Consider the following 25,902-nt stretch of genomic DNA (forward strand, 5'->3'; position numbering starts at 1 on the left):
CACTTAACAACTTCTAATTTTCCAGCCCTCACAATGGTCCTAACATGCCAAGTTCCCATTCTAACTAATTCAGTCTTCTCCTTCTGCATCTTCTGCCATGCTGCCGTCGGCTTTGCTCTGCATGGGTTCCATGAGATGACGGTCATGGAAGCCTTGCCTCTCCTGCTGCCGGCCATGACACACTGCTGATAGGGCCGAGTCCCATAGTTACTAATTTGGTTCTTACCGGTGTATTCTATGTTGCTGCTGTCATCACTTTAGCTTTGCAAGGATTTCATGCTCAAATACTTCATCATTTTCCCAGTAGTATTTCAAATAATGAATTCCCAGTGTGGCACGAAGCAAATTATCAACTTGTTTGGGAATATGCTGCACAATGCATAGTGGCATCACACTTACTCACAACAGATGGCAAGTTCTTTTCCTGTGCTTTTGCAATTTTCAAAGCACATACCTAATTATTTCAACTTCTTCTAGAAGTAAAACAGTGTGACAAAAATGTTATCAAAGAAGTATGGTGGTAAAGCAAAACACAAAAGATTGAATATCGTAAACAAGCTGAAGAGACTAGAGAAGTTGGAAGCTGGGGTATGTGTCGCTAGTTTGGCTCATGAGCCTGGAGCAGCTAGACAGGCTGTATCTGATCTGAAGAAAAAGAAGGAAAAAATCAAAGTATTCACTCACAAGTTTGCCACCAAAGGCTAAAGTTGAATAGTACAAATTGTGTTGCATGGGGGACAGGGTATTACAGAGAGTAGACTGGGCTACTGACTGGACCGCCCAGGTTCGATTCTCAGGAAATCCTCTGGATACCCTCAGCTTCAACCACCTGACTGATTTTTTGGTTACCAGATCTTCCTGGTAAACCATAGGCGGCACAAAGAAAGGAACTGGCCATATAGGGGCTTCTCACTGAGTCACCTCACTCACAGCTTCAAACTGACGGAGTCGACAAACTATTCAGTTATCAAACTAACCTTTGAGTTGACAATTGTGATTTGGGGATTGAGTCAAATAAAGACAATACCATGCCACAAATAATACAATATGTAACTGGTGTAATACAACAAATATTAGTGTAATGGTTGAAAATTATTTTTTATCCATGAACAGCAAGAAAAACAATAAACTTCTTTCACCCACTGAAGTTCAGGTAAAATGCCCCGACTATGATTAGGAGGGAAATTGCTTTGGTAACAACACAACATTGTACGACATATGTGACTTCAGGAATGCATTTTTGGGATCAACAGGAGTCCAATCATTAACATTTGAGAGGTATAAAAACAAAAGAAGTTAAACATATAAAAAAAATCAATGTCAGACAATGTTAGAAGTATCTGAACACCCATGAAAGTTGGTTAGGAGTGAATGCCATTCATGAATGTCACCAAAAATTCTTCATAAATAAGAAGTCTGTTGATGAATGGACATTAATTACCACAGAAAATCCTAAAATGAAATATACAATCAAAAATATTTGGTCCTGATGCCAAAAACTATACATACAGTGCTGTCAAATAATTATTCGACTGCATAACCCTTACCAATGTTTACAGTTTAGAGGACAGTTAATCCATGCACAGCCTGTCTGCATACCCTATGCTCATTTATAAATTAGGGATTGTTTGTAGCAAAGTGGGGACAGAGTCTATGGTTTCACTCACCTAGGTTGTGGTTCATGCTTGATCTCACGAACAACTTGTGAGCTGGAATAGGTTTGATGAAGAAGTGAATGAGAAGATGTCGAAGGATGTGTGATAGCAGAGGTAGCCTGGCTCTGCGTGGATTGCACAGAATGGAGTTGCTGGTGGAGGTCTTGCTTCACTGGGCTTTTGTGCTCCTCATCACTATCTGCCACAGTGACACAAGATATCACATTTTTCCTTTGCTTCAGGCTGCCTCTGGACACTGGCTGCTGCGTGCTGTCAGGCAAAAGACAAATATTAACAGAAATATAAAATTTTTCCAATAATGATGGAAAAATATATCCTTCAAAAAATCACTTAATCCAAGATGTTTTGGAGTTAAAATAACTTAAATGTTTTTTAATATGTATTACAAACCCATTATTCAAAATGCATGCAAATGCATTATTACAGAATGTATATGAAGCTCCAATTTTCTTAGATTGTAGAATTAGAATATAGAACACAACCAGGAGGTATTTGCCTGTTTCGTAGATTTCGAAAAAGCATTTGATAGAGTGAATTGGGAAAAACTAATGAGTATATTGCAGAAAATAAGAATAGATTGGAGGGAAAGGAGGCTAATCCGCAACCTGTACATGTCTCAGACTGCTCAGGTGCGAGTGGGGAACGGGGAGTCCGGTTGGGCAGTTTTAGGAAGAGGTGTAAGGCGGGGTTGCCCATTATCACCGTTGCTGTTCAACCTGTATGCAGAGGAAATGATTAAAGAGGCATGGGAAGAACTGGAGGTAGGAATGAAGATGGGCGGGGAATTCGTAAAATCAGTTAGGTTTGCTGATGACCAAGCTTTAGTTTGTCAGTCAGCCAAGGGGCTGCAAGCATTGCTGAGTGAATTGGAAATTCAGTGCAACAGGTATGGGATGAGAATCAATATTAATAAAACAAAGGTTTTGCAATTTTCTAGAAAGAAAAAGGCCAAGCTTAACATTAAAATAGGAGGGCAAAAACTAGAGCAGGTAGAACAGTTTACGTATCTCGGTAGTGTCTTGGACCAACACGGTCGAAGTAGTAGTGACGTAAAGAGAAGAATTGCGCTAGGCAAAGAGGCTTTCACAAGGATGAGGGAGTTGATGACACGGACTTTGAGTAAGGATGTTAAGAAAAGACTCGTAAAAACTTTGATATGGAGCGTAGCTATGTACGGTGCGGAAACGTGGTCATTGAAGCAGGAGGATAGACGTAGATTGGAGGTTTTTGAAATGTGGGTGTGGAGAAGAATTGAGAAGGTGAAATGGACAGAGAAGAAAACAAATGAGGAAGTACTTGGTATGGTGGGTGAAGAGAGGGGTTTGTTGGGAGCAATCCTATGGAGGCAGGAAAAGTGGATGAAGGGGGTGTTGACCGGCAGTGGGATGTTGAAGACTGTGATAGAGGGTAGAATGTTGGGCAAAAGAGGAAAGGGAAGGAACAGGATAGGGATGTTGGACGGGATGAAGGGAGGAAGAAAGTACTCTAGACATGAAGAGGGACCTGATATAGAGTAGGATGATGGATTTTGTGTTTTGTTAGAAGTAATAAAATATTTGTTTGGTAGTTGTGTCCATCCAAAAACCTACCTTTACCGGTAGATTACCTTAAAAAAAAATTATATATATAGTATGTTGAAAAAATAGGAATAGATTGGAGAGTCTGGATGGGCAGTGTTAGGAATATAAATATATGTATGTATATATATATATATATATATATATATATATATATATATATATATATATATATATATATATATATATATATATATATATATATATATATATATATATACACACACACACACATATATATACATATATTTATATTCCTAACACTGCCCATCCAGACTCTCCAATCTATTCCTATTTTTTCAACATACTATATATATATATTTTTTTTAAGGTAATCTACCGGTAAAGGTAGGTTTTTGGATGGACACAACTACCAAACAAATATTTTATTACTCCTAACAAAACACAAAATCCATCATCCTACTCTATATCAGGTCCCTCTTCATGTCTAGAGTACTTTCTTCCTCCCTTCATCCCGTCCAACATCCCTATCCTGTTCCTTCCCTTTCCTCTTTTGCCCAACATTCTACCCTCTATCACAGTCTTCAACATCCCACTGCCGGTCAACACCCCCTTCATCCACTTTTCCTGCCTCCATAGGATTGCTCCCAACAAACCCCTCTCTTCACCCACCATACCAAGTACTTCCTCATTTGTTTTCTTCTCTGTCCATTTCACCTTCTCAATTCTTCTCCACACCCACATTTCAAAAACCTCCAATCTACGTCTATCCTCCTGCTTCAATGACCACGTTTCCGCACCGTACATAGCTACGCTCCATATCAAAGTTTTTACGAGTCTTTTCTTAACATCCTTACTCAAAGTCCGTGTCATCAACTCCCTCATCCTTGTGAAAGCCTCTTTGCCTAGCGCAATTCTTCTCTTTACGTCACTACTACTTCGACCGTGTTGGTCCAAGACACTACCGAGATACGTAAACTGTTCTACCTGCTCTAGTTTTTGCCCTCCTATTTTAATGTTAAGCTTGGCCTTTTTCTTTCTAGAAAATTGCAAAACCTTTGTTTTATTAATATTGATTCTCATCCCATACCTGTTGCACTGAATTTCCAATTCACTCAGCAATGCTTGCAGCCCCTTGGCTGACTGACAAACTAAAGCTTGGTCATCAGCAAACCTAACTGATTTTACGAATTCCCCGCCCATCTTCATTCCTACCTCCAGTTCTTCCCATGCCTCTTTAATCATTTCCTCTGCATACAGGTTGAACAGCAACGGTGATAATGGGCAACCCCGCCTTACACCTCTTCCTAAAACTGCCCAACCGGACTCCCCGTTCCCCACTCGCACCTGAGCAGTCTGAGACATGTACAGGTTGCGGATTAGCCTCCTTTCCCTCCAATCTATTCTTATTTTCTGCAATATACTCATTAGTTTTTCCCAATTCACTCTATCAAATGCTTTTTCGAAATCTACGAAACAGGCAAATACCTCCTGGTTGTGTTCTATATTCCTCTCGATTAATAATCTCATTACTGCAATGGCATCACGTGTACCTCTCCCCTTCCTAAATCCAAACTGATCATCCCCTAAGTAATCAGTTGCCCTACTCTCTATCCTTTTGTTTATGATCCTGAGAACAACTTTAGCTGCGTGGGATATCAAACTAATTGTCCTATAGTCCTCACATGACGTGGCCTTTACCTTTTTCAGAATAGGAACTAAAACTGATCTCACAAAGTCTTCCGGCCAGATTCCCTCCTCATAAATGCTACGGATCAGCCCATATAGCCTCTTCCTCCCACATTTTCCTAAGAATTTTAAAAGTTCCACGGGAATGTTATCTACCCCCACGGCCTTATTTAGTTTCATCTCCCTTAATGCCCTTTCTATCTCATTGTCTAGTATGCCTGGACCTAAGCTGTCTTCCTCTACGTCATTTTCTTTTTCAATGTCTAACTTTGTTGGTCTGAGTTCTTTACTATACAGTTCTTCTATATACTCCTTCCATCTCTCTTGGATCTTTCCTGCGTCAACTATTACCTTACCCGCCTTATCTCTAACTGTTAGCATAGCTCTTCCTTTCTTACTTCCCGATAACGATTTAACTTTGCTGTACAGGGCATCGATTTCACCCTTCCTCTGGAGACTCTCCATATCCTCGCACTGCGTCTTCCACCAGGCTTCTTTTGCTTTATTTGTTGCCCGCCTCAATTTATTGTTCAATTCTTTGTACTTCATTTTGCCTAATTCTGTATTTATATTCTTCCATTTTCGCCGCTCATCCATCTTTGTAATCATCTTATCCGTGATCCATGGTTTCCTAGTCCTTTTAGCGTTTACGGTTCCAATAGTGTCTTTTGCGGTTTTAGACAATCCTTTCTTGATCATTTCCCATTTTTCTTCGATAGTACTAAGGCCTTTACCATCCTCCATGATTTTCTCTACCGCCTGTTTGTATTCCTTCCTTTTCAGCCCATTTAATGCTTCTACATTCCATTTTCTAACTCGCCGCCCCTGCCTTATCTTTTTGAAACGCACGTTACATTTCATAACAACTAAATTGTGGTCTGAGTCCGCATTGAAAAAATAGGAATAGATTTATATACACATATACATACACACACACACACACATATATGTATATATTTCCATACATATATATATATATATATATATTTCCATACATATATATATATATATGTATATATATAGGGTCTCCCTGCCTCCATACACGACCTAACATCGTCACAGGAGCCCATCTGGTGGTCTAAGGTATGACTACCATGTGGCAATTCCCCACCTAAGCCTCTGGCTGTCATTGTAAACAGTGGTATTTGCTGGAGACTTGAATATTTCTACATGCATAAGCAATAATCATAACAACAAAATGATCAGGAAGAAGTGGGAACTCTCGGTAACATTGCAGCATACCTGAAAATGGCTTTATCCATATAATTGGTGAGGCAGTTTTCAGTATCACTAGGTTTTGTTCAAATATGTAAAGCCACACAAAACTAGCCCCTCTCAAATGTGGTCCTAGCGTAGTTGAGATTTGCAATTTGCAATTCTATAACAATGGAAGGGATCTTTTATTGGGTAGATGGAGGTCGCAAGGAATGGCCTTGGTTCAAGTAAGCCCTATCAGCATATACTGAGACTGAATGTTTTCCCAAGTGGGATGCGTCTGGAATAAGAACAGTTTTCACAACAAAGACTGTAGCACTATGCCAAACAACTACAAATAAACGTAACTGTCCACCAAGCACAAAGTCAGAGCTGTAAACTTACCACCATAATTTACTACCCACAAGGATTAGATATTATCAGATTATAATCTCACAGAATTAACTAAACAGATATGAGAGGACCAGCTTTTTATTAGATTGCATCACACATATACGTTAGATGCTGTAAAGTTGCAGTTAAACACAACCTGCCTGCCTTCTTTATCCAATGGTAACAAACAATCAATGGAGTACCACAGGAATCTATTTTGACACCAGCATTGTTCCTGTTACATCAATGTTTGGCCTCAGTACCTTACCTCTGTCAATGGTCTTCAAGTAACTTTTTATGCCAATAATACTAATATAGTTATCTGGTGAATCCTTTAACAATTTAGTACCTTAAAGTTGACAAGCTCTTCAGAACTAGCACTATGTGGTGTGGTTAACTGCTTTGGCATAAATGCAAAAATAATCACAATCATTTTTTTACATACACCAAAATTTTAAAATAATAAATTTTTAAGTAATAAAATTCATACATAATAATGATATAATAAAAATATTATGACAAAACATAGTCTGGAATATGATCAGCATTCAAGATTCCTGGGTATATTTTTAGATGTCTATTTCAACCAGGAGATACATGGTCATCCAATAAATTGAGACCCCCTTGCTATATGCTCTGATGTTTAACGCAAACTGTTAATTAAGATGAGCTAAATGCTATGTACTTATGTGAATTTTGTCCACAAATCTCTAATATCCTCCCTTCCTGGGATGCCTCTCTGTGTAAGCTCTAAGAATTTTTGGGCACACAAAAGTGGTCAGAATTCTAGCAGGAACAACTCTCTCACTTTGTAAGCATTTATCTGAATTTCTCCAATTCTTGCCTTTACCATGCATTATTATTATGTGTACCATTGAAAAAATCTGGAAAAACAATAACTCTTTAAAAATTGTACTAATCATAGTTATTCAAGATAAAGGAAAAATGTCCAATCAATCTGAAACAAGAGTCAAATAACTGAAAATGATGGGCATGAGACTTATTATCAAACTTGAAGGCATGTAAGAGATCCTAGCAGTAACACATCCTTGAAATTTAATGTGAATAAAATCCTACTGGGAAAATTGCAAATATAATGCATTGTACACGCATCTACCTATACACAGAAACTCATATTTGTCTAATCAGAATTTACTTTTTCCCACAATTTACAACATTTTGACCATGTCCCATTCAATTTCCTATTTTTCCAAGCATGTTGAACCCTGTATTTGCATGATTTCATTTTCAGTTTTCCCACTATTTACTTAATAAGTACTATATTTAAAAAAAATTCACATTCTACAACCCTTTCTCATGTACACCAATCTTTGTAAAAACTTTTTTGACTTCAAATCCTGCATAAACATGTAAAAATAATGGGTGAGAGCAGTAATATGAACTATTTCAGGGTAGAATTGAAAAATGGCAAGCAGTATGAAGTGCCACTAGTGATAGAAATGTGAAGTGCTTGAACTCATAATCTCTGTCAGACAGGAAAAGATTTGCGCTTTGAAATGAATACATATTACGACTAGGAGTTAATTACATAATATATGCATTGTAATGACATCTGACAAATACTTTCACTTTGCACATTACTTGAAAATATAACGAATAAAAATGACTTTGACCTAAACACAATGAAGTGTGAAAAAGGAAAGAACTGGTGATTGACCACTGGGATCATTTGCACTGCCTCAACACAACACATAACAGTGAGGAGCTCCTGAATATTACAAAGTATAAAGACTTGCTTTAAAAAATCAAAACCACATTCAAATAAATATAATTTCATCATCTTCAAAAAATTTTGAAGTTGCATAGCTATATGCATTTGTCAAACGGCGAGGTAGCTTAGATTCTCATAAGTTAAGTTTTCCTACATTACCAGGGGGAGTGCATTTTAACCTGCTTGAAATTGGAAAGACAAGGTAAAAATCATTTTATTGAGGGAAAATAAAAACTTTTGAACAAGTTGATTCTCATGATGGAAACATTTAGAATTGCAGACCTACTTAACTGAATACAATAATGAAAAAGTCACAATTAGATTCTGAAACACGGTAACCAGTCAGACATTTGTCTAAAATAAGAAAATAAAAAGTCTGTCAAAAATTTCCCAAACCTTTTTATAACAAAAAAATTACTTCACTAAAAAATTATTGGTCAGCGTCCCCTTCAAAGTAGTCTCCTCCCCAGCAAATATATGTGCACTTATCCTAAAGGTGATTCTACTAATTAAAAAATGTCCTGGAATGCTTCTCCCAGAATGATCATAAGTTCCTCTGTTGAATTTTTCCTTATGTCTGGAATAGTGGAAAATCTTTTCCCTTTCAGCGAGGTTTTTAGATTGGGGAACAAGAGAAAGTGATATGGGGCCAGGTCTGGTGAGAAGCAGGGTGGGTGGGGAAGCACAGCGAACCTGATCTACAAGTTCTGAGAGGTGAATGAGCTGACTCGTTATCGTGGAGACAAAACCACTTGCCACTCCTCCAAAGTTTGGGCCGTTTACGCCTGACCCTCTCTCGTAGCCATTTCATAACCCCCAGGTTAAATAATAATTCCTCCGTTGGCAGCCTCGCCTTTAGGTAGGTATTTATGACGCCCATTGCATCAAAAAAATAGTCTACATCACCTTGACATTCGAGTGAAGTTGTTCAACTTTTAATGGGTGGGGGATGTTCCACCAGTCCATTGTGAAAATTGCACTATTTTTCTGATGTCATATCCATAAATCCATGACTCATCACCTGTCATAATCCTGGACATGAAGATTTCAACCTCTTCAGCTTGGTCAAACAGTTCCCGACAGACTTGAACTCAACGTTGTTTCTGGTCTGTTGCCATCAGGCGAGGCACGAATTTGGAGGCAACTCGATGCACCCTCAATTTTTCACTCAGAAATTCATTGCATGAACCAATCAAGATGCCACACTCTGCTAATTCCGTGACAGTCAAATGTCTACTGGCACGAACAAGATGGTTCACTTTCTCGATGTGAGGGTCATCAGTTGACGTTGATGGTCTTCTGAAATGCATGTCATCTTCCACTATTTTCCTCCCCTCTTACAACCAGCTTAACTACTTGTAACACGCAGTACATTTCATAACATCCTCACCATAATTGTCAATCAACTGTAAATCTCCTCTGAAGGATTTGCTGAGTTTCATGCAGAATTTCACAGAACAACACTGTTCCTTCAAAACAGCTCATTCCAGGGATCTGACAATTCGCTGCGCTCCAATAACATCCCTTCATTAAATCAGCAGACGATTCCCAAGAGGTCATACTCAGGGATAATATTTACACTTGCTTCATTTTGTTTGAATCCAATGTTCACGTACACACAACACTTGGACTGTTTTCAATGATTATTACTTCTAATTAAAATAACTTATTTTTAACACACTGGATATTTATGACCTGGTGCACCATCCTGCTGGAAAACGCATGGCCTTCCACATGCCGCAGCTTCCATACTAAGCTTCAACACATTTGTCAGATCATGCAAATTAACTTCTTGGTTGATATTTTCCCCTTTGTTAAAGAAATGCAGCCCTGTAGCCTTTCCCTTTTGTTTAACCCTCTTAGAGCGGTGGGGATTCCAGGGGTACTAGTGAGAAGTGCGAATGGTAATTTAAGAAAATGTATCACCTTAGGAAAAAAAACATTATGAAGTTATTTGTTTAGATATCCATATGCAGTTTTTTATTTTAAAATAAAATATTGTAGTTAATAATGATGTTATACATTTACATCATCTGCAAAATAAATGTAATTACTGCAGTAGTATAAGTTTGAAGAGTATTTTTTTAGCAATAATATTTCGATTTTTAGACACAATACTAATATTTTTTTTAAACATTTTTCCATAAAACTACCATATTTAAATATGAGAAAGAATCAAAAAGACATGTAGAAAAAATTATGAATAAATAAAGAAAAAGCCGCCGCACTAAGAGGGTTAAGAAATAACATGACATCACTGGACAAAACTCCTAGTACATTAGCAGTTGCAGGAAATTTTGTCCTGGAAACAATGGGGACATCTTCAGGGTCCGGGGTGAGCCGGTAGTCGTTCCTACAATTGCATTTAACATCCATAGTGAAAAGTTCATCATCATCAGAAAAAAATCTGATTCATCAAGCAGTATGGTTTTTTAAGGATCACAAAAGCAGGTTGCAATGGTCAACTCGCTTTGCCCTGGCGGCTTCAGGAAGCAACTGTCTCATTTTAACCGTGTAAAACTTGTAGCTAAGGTCCTCCTCAATGATTCGACGCAGAGTCTTACGACTCACACTGACAACTGATGACAATTTTCAGACTGATTTCCCTGGATCCTCTAATATGAGCTCTGCAGATGAGTCCATTGAATGGCATCAGGCATCCTGACAACGTGCTCTTTCGAGTGAGTTTTCCTTGCTGATGTTGCAAAACCATTATTTAACTTTTCTGTATTATTATACTTTGTGATGACATTATACATTGTCGCATACCATTCATCCCAGGTGCCAAATAATTTCTGTCGCCGAGCGGCCTGCGCATACACTTTCAATAATTGCGGCTCTTCGGTTATACTCTGCCCTTGTTCTGAGCATTGCGACCATTTGGAGGTTACAACTGTTCAGTAGATATGTCAAGCTTATTTGGGCACCAATGGCAACCTCTATATGTGGTATAAATCAAATTGAATTTTGCCCAGCCGCACACACTGCACCCCGCATATTTCAATATTCTAGTCATATATACATTTTAAATATTGACTTAACTGTTGTTATACAAAACAATTAATATTCTCATCTAGAAACTGAATCCTTCATAGAAAGAAAACAAATATTTGACATAAAAGGTTACTTATTTCCGTATCATTTCATGATTCAGCAAATAGGCACACCTAATGATAATGGGGTCTTCTGGAAGAAAAACTAAAGCCAGTTTTGAAAATTGCACTGCATCAGACAAATGGATTAAGGAGAAGATTCAGGAAAAATTGGACGCACATATTTCTACTGGGGATATAATTTCCAAACTTGGCATCACTACATAAACTATCTGGAGGGTTATATATATATCCCTGCAGGGTTATAGATAGCAAAAATTCCACTTGCCACCCTCAGCGTCTAAAAAATAATTAGTTCTACTTAAATGCATGCTCTTCGATTATCCTTGTGTGTTTTGTTATCATAACCCATTCTTTCCGAATGACCTCATTCGTGTTCTGTTCATCAGTTTTTTAGTTGTTTTGCGGTATATGTGTTTGCATGAGTATTGGATGAAGGGATTTTTGCATGAGTGTGTGCGCTGCTGTGGGTGTAATTTTCCGTGTTGTTTTTTTGCATGTGGTATTTTTCCTTTTTACGGTTGGTGACCTAACACCACACGCCCTTGCGGCGGCTTGCGGGGTATTATGTAGATGTAGATCTGATCTGAAGAAGAAGGCTAAAAATCAAACTATTTGCCTTTACATTTAATTGAAATTAATAAAACACTAAGAGGCAAGCTCAGAGACTTTAAGATTACCAAAAGATGAAAGACAGAAAGAAGCCATCCAATAGGCATACATGCAAAATTACCACTTGGTATGAGACACACAAGATAAGAGCAAAAAACTTAACAAATACTTGCACGCAGAGAAATTCACTCAAAGTAGTAATTGGTTGAATTGGTTCAGGGGGAGGCATAATATTTGTGGCATACATGTGTTTGGTGAAATTAGGAGTGCTGATAGTCATGCTGCAGTGGATATTTTCATGAATAACTGCATTTATAAATGAAATACATTCACATCAGATCTACAATGCAGACAAATAAGGCTTGCACTGAAGAACTTTGCTAGAAAATATATTTTACTGAGTGAATCCTAGGTTTATCAATGAAAAATCACTAAGGAAAGAGGGTCAAAGCCAATGGTGAATACTTTTACTATTGGAAAATTTTGACATCCTTGATGTCTGAGGAGGACGGCATCTCTGGATTCCAAAAGAATTTTGCATATCAAATACCGAAATACTGTGAAAACCAGAACTATCAAAAAGGGCAAGTTTAATAATTATGTCATTCCTCAAATTACCAAATAAATTAATATTCTGGGCATTCTAAAGTAAGAAATTGAATTGCTTCAGATTTTAAACAATGCCCACTCTCTCATTCTGACACTGAAAAATCTTGCAGACATTCTTATATTGAAAAATCTTGTAAAGAAAATGGCAAATTTAGGTACTTTCCCATGCCACTAAATAATTCCTTCGTCATCTCAGCTGATGGATCAAAAAGTAATAATATCAAATAATCTTCTACCTTAATTCACTTTTCCAACTTTTTTTGAACCATTCAAAAAGTAGGATTTTGGAAGGTCCTCAAAATATGCATCTGTGTTTGTGATGACCCCTTTGTTCAACGTGAACATTTTTCCACCGAGCCATATATTCCAGTTTTGAAACAAATAAAAAGTCACTGGAGTCAGATGAATCGGTAGATGTTGTAATAATGCGAATGTTGATAAAGCGTGCATCCATGAATTGTCTTGATAGAAGGGATTACATTTCTTTGCCACATGAGGACATTTCTTCCCTATTTCTTTGCTCAACAATGACGCATAATATGCTCCATTTATCATTTGACCTTCTTAAATGTAAATGAAGTAGGTTATTCTGGATTTATCCCATAACATTGCGGCCATCACCTTATCGGACAATTTCACTCTCTTAGACTTCCTCAGAGCCGGATCACCTTTAGACACCCACTGTTTTCACTGTTCCTTTGTCTATGGAGCATAAGAGCTTATTGTTCCCTCATCCACAGTAATGTATTGATGCAGAAACTTTTTGGGATTGTGACAAAATTGCAACAAAGCAGGCTCTGAATCAACAACAAAATTGTGTTTATTCTCCACTGAGAGCTGATGCAGCACCTATCTGGCCAAGATTTTTTCACACCCAATTTTTCGTGTAAAATTGAAAGCACTGTATCTATCCTGTGATAAGCCTCTGTCTGCAGCTATATCACGAACTGTGATTTGCTGATCACTCAAAACCATATGCTGGATTTTGCCAATAATATAAGAGGAAGTCACTTCCACTGTACCTCAAGGACAATGTTCACCATTTCTGAACGTACAGCCAAATTTAAACTCAGCCAATTGTAAAGGGTCACAGACACAGGAGCAGATGTGCCATGAACTTCATCCAACTCCACTTTGATTTCTTTTGGTTCTTTTGACTCATAGCCTTTAGACGCATACATACCTCAAACTATTTATACATTTATAATTTAATTTTAAATAAAAGATTTAACTAACAGAATTCATGGTAAGAGATTAACAAATGGAATTCAAAGTAAGTGCTATAGAAAACTGATTGGTATCAGAAGGGTTTAGTATTTGATGACAAATATGAAGATTGGATAAAATATAATACAGTAAACTCTCGATAATCCATGCTAATGGATGCTTGATGAAGCATCAATGATCAAAATACGTGTGTGGAAAATATGGTCGAGATATAAGGGGATATATGCATGGAGACTCCTTTTTCATTCTGTGTGATTTATTCGAGTTTTATAATAATAGAAAGTACATATTTTTCAGTTCTTCAGCCATCTTTATAATAGAATGGATCTGTAGATTTACAAGAACACAGAACAATCTGATCAAGTGAATAGCAGAGCGCGTTTTCCTCCGAAAGCTAAACCAACCACGTACCTAGGAAACAACAAATGACTAGGAAAGGATGAATTTCAAAAAAGGACCGCTAATGGACATTAATCAAATGATATAACGATTAAAATAATGCACTGCACATTGTTAATGAGGTTATTAGTTGCATTGAGTAAAGCTGTGCACCTGCTCCCCTTGAAGGAGAACATGAAATTCTCTGGGCTAATGAATGCGAGGAAAACGATTATGGGACAGCATGGATAGTACAAACATGTTTACATTGAAACCTTAAACACTATGAAAACATATGATTTTGTGAAATTGAGGCCTTTTAAGAAAGATATTTCATACTTGAAAATTGAAAAAGTAAATCAAAGTTTTTAAGTATTTTATTATTTTTATGACTGTAACTTTATTGACATTTCAAAGTACTGGAAAGGGAAAAGCACAGATAATTCACACAACAAATAACCCGCACACAGATAATCAAGAGTTTACTATCTTTCTGATTCGTCATTGGATTCAGTCAAAAATTGTTTGACTCACAGAATTCATGGTGATTAACAAATAGTAGCCATAGTAACTAAGATAAAAACTGAATGGTAATACAGTGGAACCACATAACACACACATTATCCATACCACGATCTTTCTCATAATGCTACACACTCATTTAGTGAAGCAACTTGTTGCACACAAATGAATGTAAAATACTAGAATGCATTTCCATGCTGAAAAAAACTAAGCTAGGCAAAAAGCAAACTTTATTTTAAAAATTTATACATACATTGTTTAGTATTGCAAATTATCTTCATCTTCTGTTGCGGTAAGAAGCAACCAGGAATGCAAACTCAATTTGTAAAAGTAAAAAAGAATCAAAATAAAGTTCATTCTTCATGATATGCACCTAAATGCAACTCAGAAAGATCTTTAAATAAATTTATGGCATGCATCGCAACTGCCTTAATAAGACAATGCATCTTATACAATGCAACAGTTTCCCATTACCTCCACATCTCATTTAGCCAGCTGTTTTGGTCTTAACACTTCTTGCAGACTTGTGGAGTTTCTGAAGGATAAACAAGCAATTATTTGATTTGCAAATGGGTTACTTTCATTGGTGCAAATAGCAGCGTGAGACGTCCTTTCATTGCCTTATGGTCAGCCAATGCATTCTCTTTAGCTGTTGACTGTAGAAATATAGGTTCGCTTCAGTATATTCTTCTAGAAGAGACCCGTCTCGTCACAATTAAAAACACATTGTGGCAGGTAACCCTCAGAATCTAAGGGAATTTTTTAGTCACCGACCAAGTTCCCTGCTGCCTTTGACTCAGAGCTTGCTGCTTCACCTCTGCCTCACCATGCCGTGGATGACGATTTGTCTCATTAACTTCTTGAACAGCACACAGCTCCCCTTAAATACTTGTTCAGCCATTGATGATCATGACCTCTTATTAATTACGTCAGCAAAAATCATTTTCCTCTTCTCAAAAATATACCCATGTTTATGGTGTCACATTGCAATTGCTTTTCATTTTTGTGCATGATAAGCAACCTTTTAACATCATTGGGAGTACCATTGCGTAGATACTCTTGTCACTCTCTTTATCTGGATTATCTCTTGTCCATGTTCTTGAAGAAAATGCTAATTGTTGATGTAGGTGCTACATCAGACATGTTCACACCTTTATCTCAATTTTCAATGATTTTACTTTTCATTTCTATTGTTATCTACATTCTCTTATGGCTTTCTTTTAACATATTTTCCTTTGGGGTCATTTTTAAAACTATGCACAAAAATAACTAATAATATGTTTGAACACAAGTTTGGAAAAATGTGTGATTACTAGCGATGCTAAGATGCTAGAGGAACAGCACGCAATGAATCCAGGAATTCTCCTCTCCTCGTCACTCGTAATGCAAAAAGTCACTCATTCAGTGAGTTGTTTTCGGGACCGATATTTGTGCTCGTTATGCAAATTACTCACTGTGCAAGGCACTCATTAAGCAAGTTTCCACAGCTAAGGATTTAGAATTTGATGAAAAAATAAGGATTCGATAACATATAATTATGGTTTGGTATTCAGATTCAAACAAAATTAGTTAGACTCATCACTACATATGATACAATTTTTCCATAACTAAGATGACTTATTACATGATTTTCATCACTTAATATTCCATTTAATTTTTCATCTATAGGGTAAATATCCTGATTCACACACTCACATCCAATACATTTCACAAGATTTTAACATGAAAAAAGGCTGAGTTTTCAGATTCTGGATGGAAATGAGAAATCTTTTACCCTTCCTAATAAGCACAGTTTGCGAGGGACAGCTGGGCATACAAATTACAACTGTTAACCAATAATTATGTAATTCAGGAAATTAAAGTTGAAAAACTCAAATCAGTGTGTTTCCTTTCCATCAAATTCCCTCTTAAATCATCCTGAAGTTGGTCAAGTCTTAAAATTGGGGTCAGAAGTGGACTTCAGCAAATTGCTTGCATGTGGAGTGAGGGGTAGTGAAAGGTACTCATGGACACAGTGACTGTATGTGGGAAGAGTGCAGGGGGATCGGAGGAGATTCTATGCCAGCAATGAGATGGACCTCAACGTAAGGGAGAGAGATCAGGATGTTAAATGAAGAGCACAGCATGACCGGTGGGTATATGAGAGGATGAGTGTAACAGAAAAATTTTGCAATCCTTTGTTTGGTGCAGCAGTTCTTCAGGACGCCTTGGGAATCAACTTTGGCCTTCCTTGTAAGGTAAAGGTAACCCTGACACGGGGGCCTCTCTGATGCCCAATGATTAAACATGACAACCTTGTATCTGAATGGAGAAACATCAGTTTTCCAAGAGCAAGGAAGAGTGACATGAAACTGCAGTGCTTGTGGCTGTTATGCATCAACCTCTCCAGCAAATGCCTACGATGAAGAAGAGCATTTCATGCTACTCCACAAGGCAGAGTCCAGGAGGACACGGGGGAATTGGTCGATGGAGTGCACCGTGAACCACTACATGATTGTACAAAGGCAGAGGAGTCCAAGACTAGACCACCACCATTCAACTTGGGGCAATCCAGGGCTCTTAGATTTGTTTTCCTCACGGCTATAGGTAAATACAATTTCACCTCACCTCTGAGCAATCAAAGATATCAACATGGCCATTTTTCTCTTTTGTCTTACTGCTTCATTCAGGCTTCTACTGCCCTTCCTCGTTTTTTTTTTCTTTTTAGCGTGTACCACCTGAGTTTTGCCAGGTCTTGGCATCACCTGAAGATGTCAAGATGTGCTTTTCCTGAGATGATGTGATATTATGTCGCAACATGATAAACTCTGGGTCATACATATGATCAAATTTTGCAGAATACAAAGTTCTACATTTTATTTCAATTTATCAATTTAATATTAAATAAGGTCACACTCACAAGAGGTCTAATGAAAAATGGCCAAATAAGTTTATTCTTAGAAAATAATTCCACAAATCTAGTACACCAAGATGAATAACCTGGCAAAATATGCTAACTATGGCTGCATTTTAAATGATGGAAGGAAGCATAGAATAGATTTTTAACTTGTAAAACAATAGGCATACAATTGTATGAGTATCCATGTACATACATGTATATTGTAGAATTCCCTATGTCTATAAAAAAATAGAAAGAAATATTTTGAAACTATCATGTATCCTGAATTCCTATTTCAACTTCATATGCCTGAAAATTTTTTCGCCACTTCCCTTTAACCACATATTTTAAGCAATCGGCAGATTTTTCAATTTTTTGTAACTTATTCATAAAAAATAAAGGTCTCGACTTCTTTACACTCCCCATCCAACCTTAATTCTTTTTCATTTTCCTTTGTATCTCCCTAAAATAATGGATAAATATTGTCCATAGGTCACACCCTAAAAAAAGCAAAAAATAATTTTCTAAAGAGTGAAATCAAAGAATATTGCTGGTGAATATGCCTTTGAGCCCCATGGGAGTAAGAAACTGGGAAACATTAAGCAACATTCAATTTAATTTTTAAACGGAACATACAATAGCCTCTAATAATATGCAGAAATCACATACACTTAAAAAGCAAAGGCATATATTTCATAAAAATTAGCCCCTTGCTGTTAGGAAAATGGTTAAACATAAATACACTGCAAATGTGAGAACTAGAACAGGATATTAGTCATGAATGCTCCCAATTCTAGGTGGTTAGTAAGACTGGTGGATGTGAAGATAAAAGCCTTCCAATGAAATGAGAAGTGCTGCTTTATAAAGCATACTGAGAACCAATGAATTAAATCAACAAATTATACCTGCGATAAGCTTCGTCCTGTGACTCAATGGTCAGGACAGAGGGGCAGTTGGAACTGATGGTACAAGACACACCCATCTCAGATCCATGGCACGCACAGCAGTTTTTATCTTTACAGCTACAAAAAATAATTCGACTACTCAGTATGAAAAAGTAAGACTCACTTTGTAAAAAACCAAGAGACCCTTCAGCTAGGTTCTAAATGAATGCAATCATTTATTCAATGACCAGAACCTACAGGGTAAACTTAGAGAAAAAAAGCAACTTGAAACTTTATGCTAAAACTCTAAGAACTGAGAAGAGCTGTAAAAAACTTGAATTTGGAGAAGAAAAGGTACATCAGCACAAAAAAACCTCATTATTTCAAAATCAAGGGACCACAAATTTGGACTTTGAACTATCCAGGATCTAAATAAATGCACACAATGCAAGCACATTTGTCAATTATCTTGAAATAAAATATGAAAAGTCTAACAGAAGGCATGAATTGGTGAAATTTGACATGCATTCATTCTCTGCCCTGCCCCAAGGATACACAGCAATTGACATTTACAGAGCAGAAATTGAAACATCATCTATCTCCCAACTGTTTTTCTCCAGTACCTAGAATGCGCCCCACTTTGGACGGCTATTCTCCAGACCATTTCTAGAGGTTGAATGGATAATTCTCTTCCTTGGGTGTATCCTCTCACATCCTCTTCTATTATCACTTACAGATGAGAGCCCCCATTTATTCAGCTCTGTACTAGTGATTCCATATTTGAGCATTAAATCATGCCACAGTACTTATTGTGCTCTCTGGGATAAGCTCAGGACATTCATTGGTTCCACTGTTTGGAAGACATACTTTCTATAATTCATTTATAAGATATGCCACAAGAGAAAAGTAGGAATCTTACTTCTGACATAGGGATTATGCTCTTCCTTATTTATCATGGGCAATGTTTAAGCTGACAAAACTTAAATAGATTTTTAACAAATGGCGTGGCGTGGACTTTGTCATTTGAAGCACTTTTTCTCCCTGGTAATAAGCAAAAAAACTCCTTAGTTATGGAGCCAGGGAGCCTTTTGCAAACTCTTAGGCAGTTCTGCTGGGATATTACCTACTTCCACAGATTCATTTCATTTCCTTTGATGCTTTCCCTATCTAGCTAGCCATCAACAGGCCAGAAACGAAACAGCAGTCGAAAGCCGAACAATCACAGGCGAATATTACTCTAACCTTATTGACCATCTGGATGCCAAAATTTGCAAGATACCACGCTTGAAGAAGAAGAAAATCATCTTTCACCTGGTCAACCCACCTGCTCACCTAAGTGCGTTGGCAATGAGAAAACTATGAGACTACTGGGGTACGATTTCTTTTGCCATCCCCCTATTCTCCTGATATATGTAGCACCCTCAGACTTCCATCTGTTCCCAAACTTGAAGATATTTGTTCCAGGGAAGTGATTCACATCCAATGAAGAAGTTAAGAGGGTGGTAGATGGATATTTTCAAAGCCTTCCAGACTCTCCCTTCAGGGAAGGAATACTTAAGTTGGAGAAACGTTGGACCAAGTGTGTTGAAGTTAAGGGAGCTATGTAGAAAAATAAAATCATTTTTTAACTGAAAATCTCAGTCTTTCATTGTTGGGCAAATGAAATCTGCAAATTAATCATGCTTCTCCTAAATCTGCGTTTAACAATTATATAAGTTATCTCTCTTAGTTACTCTGCATTTTCCACAGATACCTCCTAATTGTGGTAGTTATTATTACACTGTCTCCTCCAGAGCTCCATTACTTTCTCCCCATGGTTATTTATTGCTATAAAACTATAGTCCCTACCTAACTACCTTCTCTCTTTGCAAACCCTTGTGTTCCAATCACCATCGTAAATTTCCCTCCATGAGCATGCATGATTACATAACCTAAGTGAATGTAAACCCTGCCTACAGCTTCCTCCCAATGACTGCCAGGTGGCATCTAGCCCTCAACAATGACCTAGTTTTCAAGTTTGATCAGGCCTTATGTCTACTAATATCATTCTATCACTCACCTGCTCTAAGTATACTATGCTTCTTCCTACCATTTTGTTCAATACTACTGCCTTCCCTTGCTGGCTCTCTTGCCATCAGCTATACACTACTGACTGTACAAAACAAAGTTACTTTTTGAAGAGACTAAACATAGTTTCATTTTGTGAGAAATGGAGGACAAGGATGGATAGCCTCTTAAAATTTCCACATGAAACTTTGATAAATTAAAGTACTCCAATTCTTAAAAAAATTGTAACCTGGGGACGGATTTTGAAATAAATGATATTTTTAAGATCCATAAGACCATATCATAGTTTCAAATTGCAATGCAGATATATTTTGATTAATTCAAACTAAAATCTGTCAAGTCTTACAGTTTTCTATGGACTTCTATCATATTTGAATAAAGCAGGTATGAAATAATGAGGTTTTACAATTTGTACTACAACCTTAGCAAATAAAGAAAAACATTACTTTCAAATTGCAACAAATTCAAGTCCAATATTTCATGCTACGTATAATTCTAATCTCAACAGGCTGCCAGAACTTTAGGCGTAATAACTTTCATGTTGGAATCCGTTTCCCTTTGAAACCATGACTCACCACTTTCCCGGAGATTCATCCTCGCTGTCTGATATCGTGATGACAGACACTGCAGGGGAAGGTGTGTCGTGAATAGTTATTGTCTGCTGGCGGGAGACAATTGAATGGTGCTCCTGCTTGGGGTTCAGGGCTGTATCAGCTGCCACTGGCAAGGAGGAGTTCTGCTGATGATGCCAGTGACCGTGGGGCGGAGGGGAATTTCGATGACGAGGATACATCGTTGGCTCTGCAATTAACAAACCAGAATGAACATACCCGCATACAGGACTACCCCTTAACTTTACGTACTGGCTTTATTTGCACATGTAATTTAGAAGGTAGACGGCACACACGTGCTTGTAAATAAGGACTAGGAATCCACTTTGTGACTTACGGTAAAAATACAATTGCTAAGGATTGACAACCAGAGCAGGTTTTACTCTTCCAAAGATTAGAAGAGTAAATTTAATTATTACAAAATAAACTTAATTAAATTTACTCCGACTGTGGATATGTACTGGAATTGAAAGTCTCCACTTTTCTTTCATGTCAGGGTAATCATAACCGTTTTTATTTTAGGATACGTATTTCCAACTCCATTTATGTTTTTCTTGAGATACTAGTACTTGGAGAAATCCACATATATTTTTAACACATTCTAGGCTGTGGTTGGACCTCAAATGGAATCTCCAAATAACATAACAAACTAGCCAAGGAGTTCTCATGGCCTTCAAAACTTCCACGCAAGCCGAATAGGCCAGAGAAAGAGAGCACAAGATAGGATTTCTCAGAAGAGCACATACTCTTCTGAGAAATTCACACAACTCTGAAGCTTCCCATACAAGCTGACAACCTTCCCCAATGCACCAAAGCATGCAAAGAGAAACTCTAATTTGTCTCAAGATTATTGCTCCAAGTTACAACAGTCATTTGTTAAAATACTGCTCTGATCAAAGTGTTGCACTTACTTCACTGCATACAAAATTATGTTTATGAAAGAATTACAAAAATTAGTCTAATTGAAACCACAACGATTGAGCATTACATAAATAGATCAATGTCTCTTTGTAAGCAAAAAAATTTATCACACATTTTAAGGAAATCCATTCAATATCTTAAGATGCCTTGATTCTTAAATTTTGCATAAAATTCAAAATAATAATCTCAAATTTCAAGCTGTGATCTATGAATTACAGATTCAGGCAAATTATGCCAAATTTTTGACCCAATCTACCTGAAGGTGGAGTTCCCTCTTTCACACGCTTTTTTACAGGACTGAGCTGAGTGGGCTCCTTTTTCTCTGAGCGCGTAGTGATTGGAGCACAGGCAACATGTGGTACCGTCAGGTGATTCGAGTGAGTCACTGCCGGCGGAGGAGCACCATGATTCTTGGTAGGCCTCTTTGGTGCACTCCAACCACTCTGTGCACTGCCATGCTCCACAACAGAGTCATACACTTGAGGCACGTCCACTGGGAAGACTGGCCTCTGCTCCTGCAAGGCGAGAAATAAGTCAAGACTGGGATCCAGTAACACACTCACTTCTTTTCCCTTCCCATGCAGCCCGAAGCTCCCTTCACACTCACCACTCAAATTTTATATCTACGGTAGGCAACTGACCAGGGGTGACTAGCTTCCAGCCTCCCTTTCACAGTAAATATAGGGACAAAGAGGGTTCCCCGGTTCCTCCTGGGTACCTGAAACCTCACTGGGAACCACATGACTCATCTTCTTTCGGGCTTGCTTCTCCCCCTCAAGAGTCTCTGCGCACACTGTCAGCCGATTGCTAACTTATTTAACCTTTCGCACTCGGATGTCGAGCGTGACTCGACACGGTTAGCAACGGCAGCAGCTCGTATGTTGAGCCACACTCGACACGGAGTTTCACCACGAGGGGAATTGGGATTTTTGTCTATTTTTCCAATAACTTTTTGTAATCATCTGCATGAAAGAACAAGTAAAGTAAAGCTTAATTAAAAGCATGGCTTGTTTTATAAATGAATAGTATCCCACCCATAATGTCGTCGTCGACATAAATGCAGTCTCCAAAGGATGCCACCACCTATGCAGATATTTTTTGTTATTTATTTACTGTGCTGTAAGTTCTTTTTCATTTGCATTGTTTGCCCTTCATTACTTGGAAGTAAGCTAAATGTAAAGCAATTTCTTTTAGAGATTATCAGTGTCTGAAAAAAGATCGCCAGAATATAAAGTTACCTCAGTCAGCTGATCCTTAGTTCATTGCTTTCTAGTTTTGACTCTTTCTTTTCCCTTTCTTCCTAGTGTCCACTGTCCCATCAAACATTCTGCCTGCTCTTTTCCTATCTATTGCTAAATCAGGAATCTTGAGGAGGAGGGTCCAAGATATGATCTATTATATTCATAGTAAAACACGAACCTTAGGCCTTTTCCTGTAGTCATGCTTTTTTGAGGTTGCATCATCATTGTTTGAGGAGTGTCCACCAAGACATGAGTCATTGATTCATAGTAACTTGAACCCTACCACTTTTCCTTTGTCGTGCTTTTTTTGAGGTTGCATCATCCTCCTGTGGTAAAAAACCTTCCTTATCTTAGTCTCCGAGGTTTGCTTACGTTTCTAGAAGCATAACGCAGTGTTTTCCCTGATGGCAGAGGGTTCTCTTACAACAGATACTTTCCCTTTAGTTGAACGAATGCTTTGCCAGCTAGTAGTTGCTCATTCTGAACGATTTTCACCTCCTCACTACGGATAAGTATTCCAAAGAATTAGAAAGCAGCGACAAAGAATTTTGCATCGAAACTGACGAATTTACTTACAAATATAATAGTGACAAAAGTGAGTTATCTGAGAATGCGTTTGGAGATGATGAACCAGTCGCTGGTCCAAGTGGAACTATGGAGAGGAAAACGTCCAAAGATCAGGGTGAATGTACTGACAGTGAGAGTGATGTTGAATTCATACCGACAAAACGAAGATGCACAATTGTTTATTCAAGTGATAGTGATATAGGTGATAGTATTGTGCATTCGGGCATAAGGCCCAGTGAAAGTAGAGTTTATAGTGGAAAACCAGAAAAAGAAAAGTGGAATGCTGTATCTGTGAATGACCATGAGCTTAGCAGAATCCCCTTCTCCACTGGTCAGTTACGTGTTGGACCTCAAGTTCCTTCTGGATGTGCCACACCAATAGAGTTTTTTCAGTTGTTTTTTACAGACACATTGATACAAAATAAAACGGATGAAACTAATGAGTATGCTAGCCATAAAATTATTTTGAGCCAGAAAATTATTTTAGGCAAGAAAGAACTATCGCGGCGTTCACTTGGAATAATTGGAAAGATGTGACGATTGCAAAAATGAAGGCTTTTCTTGGCGTAATACTAAATATGGGTGTATTGAATCACCCTAACTTAAAGAGTTATTGGTCCATGGATTTTGTGTCTCATATACCATTTTTTTGAACTGTTTTCAAAAGATAAAGGTTCTTGCAAATATTTTGGATGTTACACTTGCCAAATGATCAAGAGTCAAGTAAAGATTTGAGAACAAGAACCGAGAAGGTAAACTGCTTCTTGTCATACCTTGAAATGAAATGTAGCAAGAGATTCTGCCCTGGAAGGAAGATTTCTGTTGATGAGGCTGTTGTTGGTTTCAAGGGAAAGATACACTTCATCACGTATAATACTAAAAAGCCAAAAAAAATGGGGTATTCGTCTATATGTCCTCTCAGATTCCAAATGTGGTTATGTACATTCATTTGTCCCTTATTATGGTAGAATAACAACTGAAACATAATTGAGATCAGATCTCCCTTTTACTAGCAGAATAGTTTTAGTACTGCATGAAAGATTGAAGAACTCAGTATCTGGTTCTCAAGGCTATCATTTCTTCACTGACAGGTATTACACTAGTGTCACTCTTGCAAGGGAATTGCTAAAGGAAAAAACACACTTGACAGGGACAACAATGCCCAATAGGAAAGATAATCCAGCTGTGATCAAACATCCAAAGCTAAAGAAAGGAGAGACAGTGGCTTACAGGGATGAAAATGTAATGCTCCTTGCATGGAAAGACAAGAGGATAGTCACAACGCTCAGTATGTGGGACACTGCAGAGACTGAGTCCGTGGAAAGGAGAGTTCATGGTGGTGGGAATGAAATAGTTTTCAAACCCAAGGTTGTGACAAACTATGCCAAGTTTATGGGGGGAGTTGATATAGCGGACCATTACACAAGCACATACTGTTTTATGAGGAAAACTCTAAAATGGTATCGTAAATTGTTTTCCTGGGGGCTTGAGGTCAGTGTTGTAAATTCATTTATACTGTATAAAGAATGCCAACAAAGAAAAAATGAAAAACTGATCTCGCAAGTGAAATTTGTTAGGAAACTAGTACACGATCTCGTTGGAGAATTCCAAGATGGTACACAAACTTCCAGGGTCAGATTACCATCCACAGACATAGAGCAACGTTTAGATGGAAAACTCCATATAATCACACCTCACCCTAACAAAAAACATAAAGATTGTGCAGTTTGCTCTGACCGAAAAATCAAAGGAGGAAGAAGAGAGACGATATATATCTGTGAGACGTGTGAATGTAAACCAGGTCTTCGTGTTGGTGAATGCTTCCAAAAATATCATACCATGAAAAATTATAGAGTTTAAATTATGGTTTATCAATAAATTCACCAATAATTATGTCAAAAAATCCAAATAAATAAGTTTGTATGAAAAGAAACTCCAGTTTTTATTCTAGCACCACACTTAGTAAATTTGGGTTATTTAAAAAATTTAATCCCGAGTAGACTAAGGCAATCGAGGAAAAAAGCACCTGAGTACAAAGGGTTAAAAACTT

General features: G+C 37.6%; 1 protein-coding gene across 2 annotated transcripts in view; it reads right to left on the reverse strand.

Moving 5' to 3' along the window:
* Positions 1-25,902, reverse strand: part of Hipk (Homeodomain interacting protein kinase) — a 105,556-nt gene that overhangs the window by 37,035 nt on the left and 42,619 nt on the right. Inside the window, exons 13-16 of one of the 2 annotated variants that reach the window (XM_071586109.1) lie at positions 22,301-22,559; positions 21,088-21,313; positions 18,467-18,583; positions 1,668-1,925 (exon numbers count right to left, since the gene is read on the reverse strand). In XM_071586109.1, the coding sequence (XP_071442210.1) occupies positions 1,668-1,925; positions 18,467-18,583; positions 21,088-21,313; positions 22,301-22,559 (860 nt within the window). The remainder of the gene's footprint in view (positions 1-1,667; positions 1,926-18,466; positions 18,584-21,087; positions 21,314-22,300; positions 22,560-25,902) is intronic. The other variant, XM_071586110.1, reaches the window with a different exon arrangement.

Source organism: Hetaerina americana, unplaced genomic scaffold, assembly GCF_022747635.1.
Source record: "Hetaerina americana unplaced genomic scaffold, ioHetAmer1.1.p SCAF_20, whole genome shotgun sequence".
In the NCBI taxonomy this organism is placed as follows: domain Eukaryota; kingdom Metazoa; phylum Arthropoda; class Insecta; order Odonata; family Calopterygidae; genus Hetaerina; species Hetaerina americana.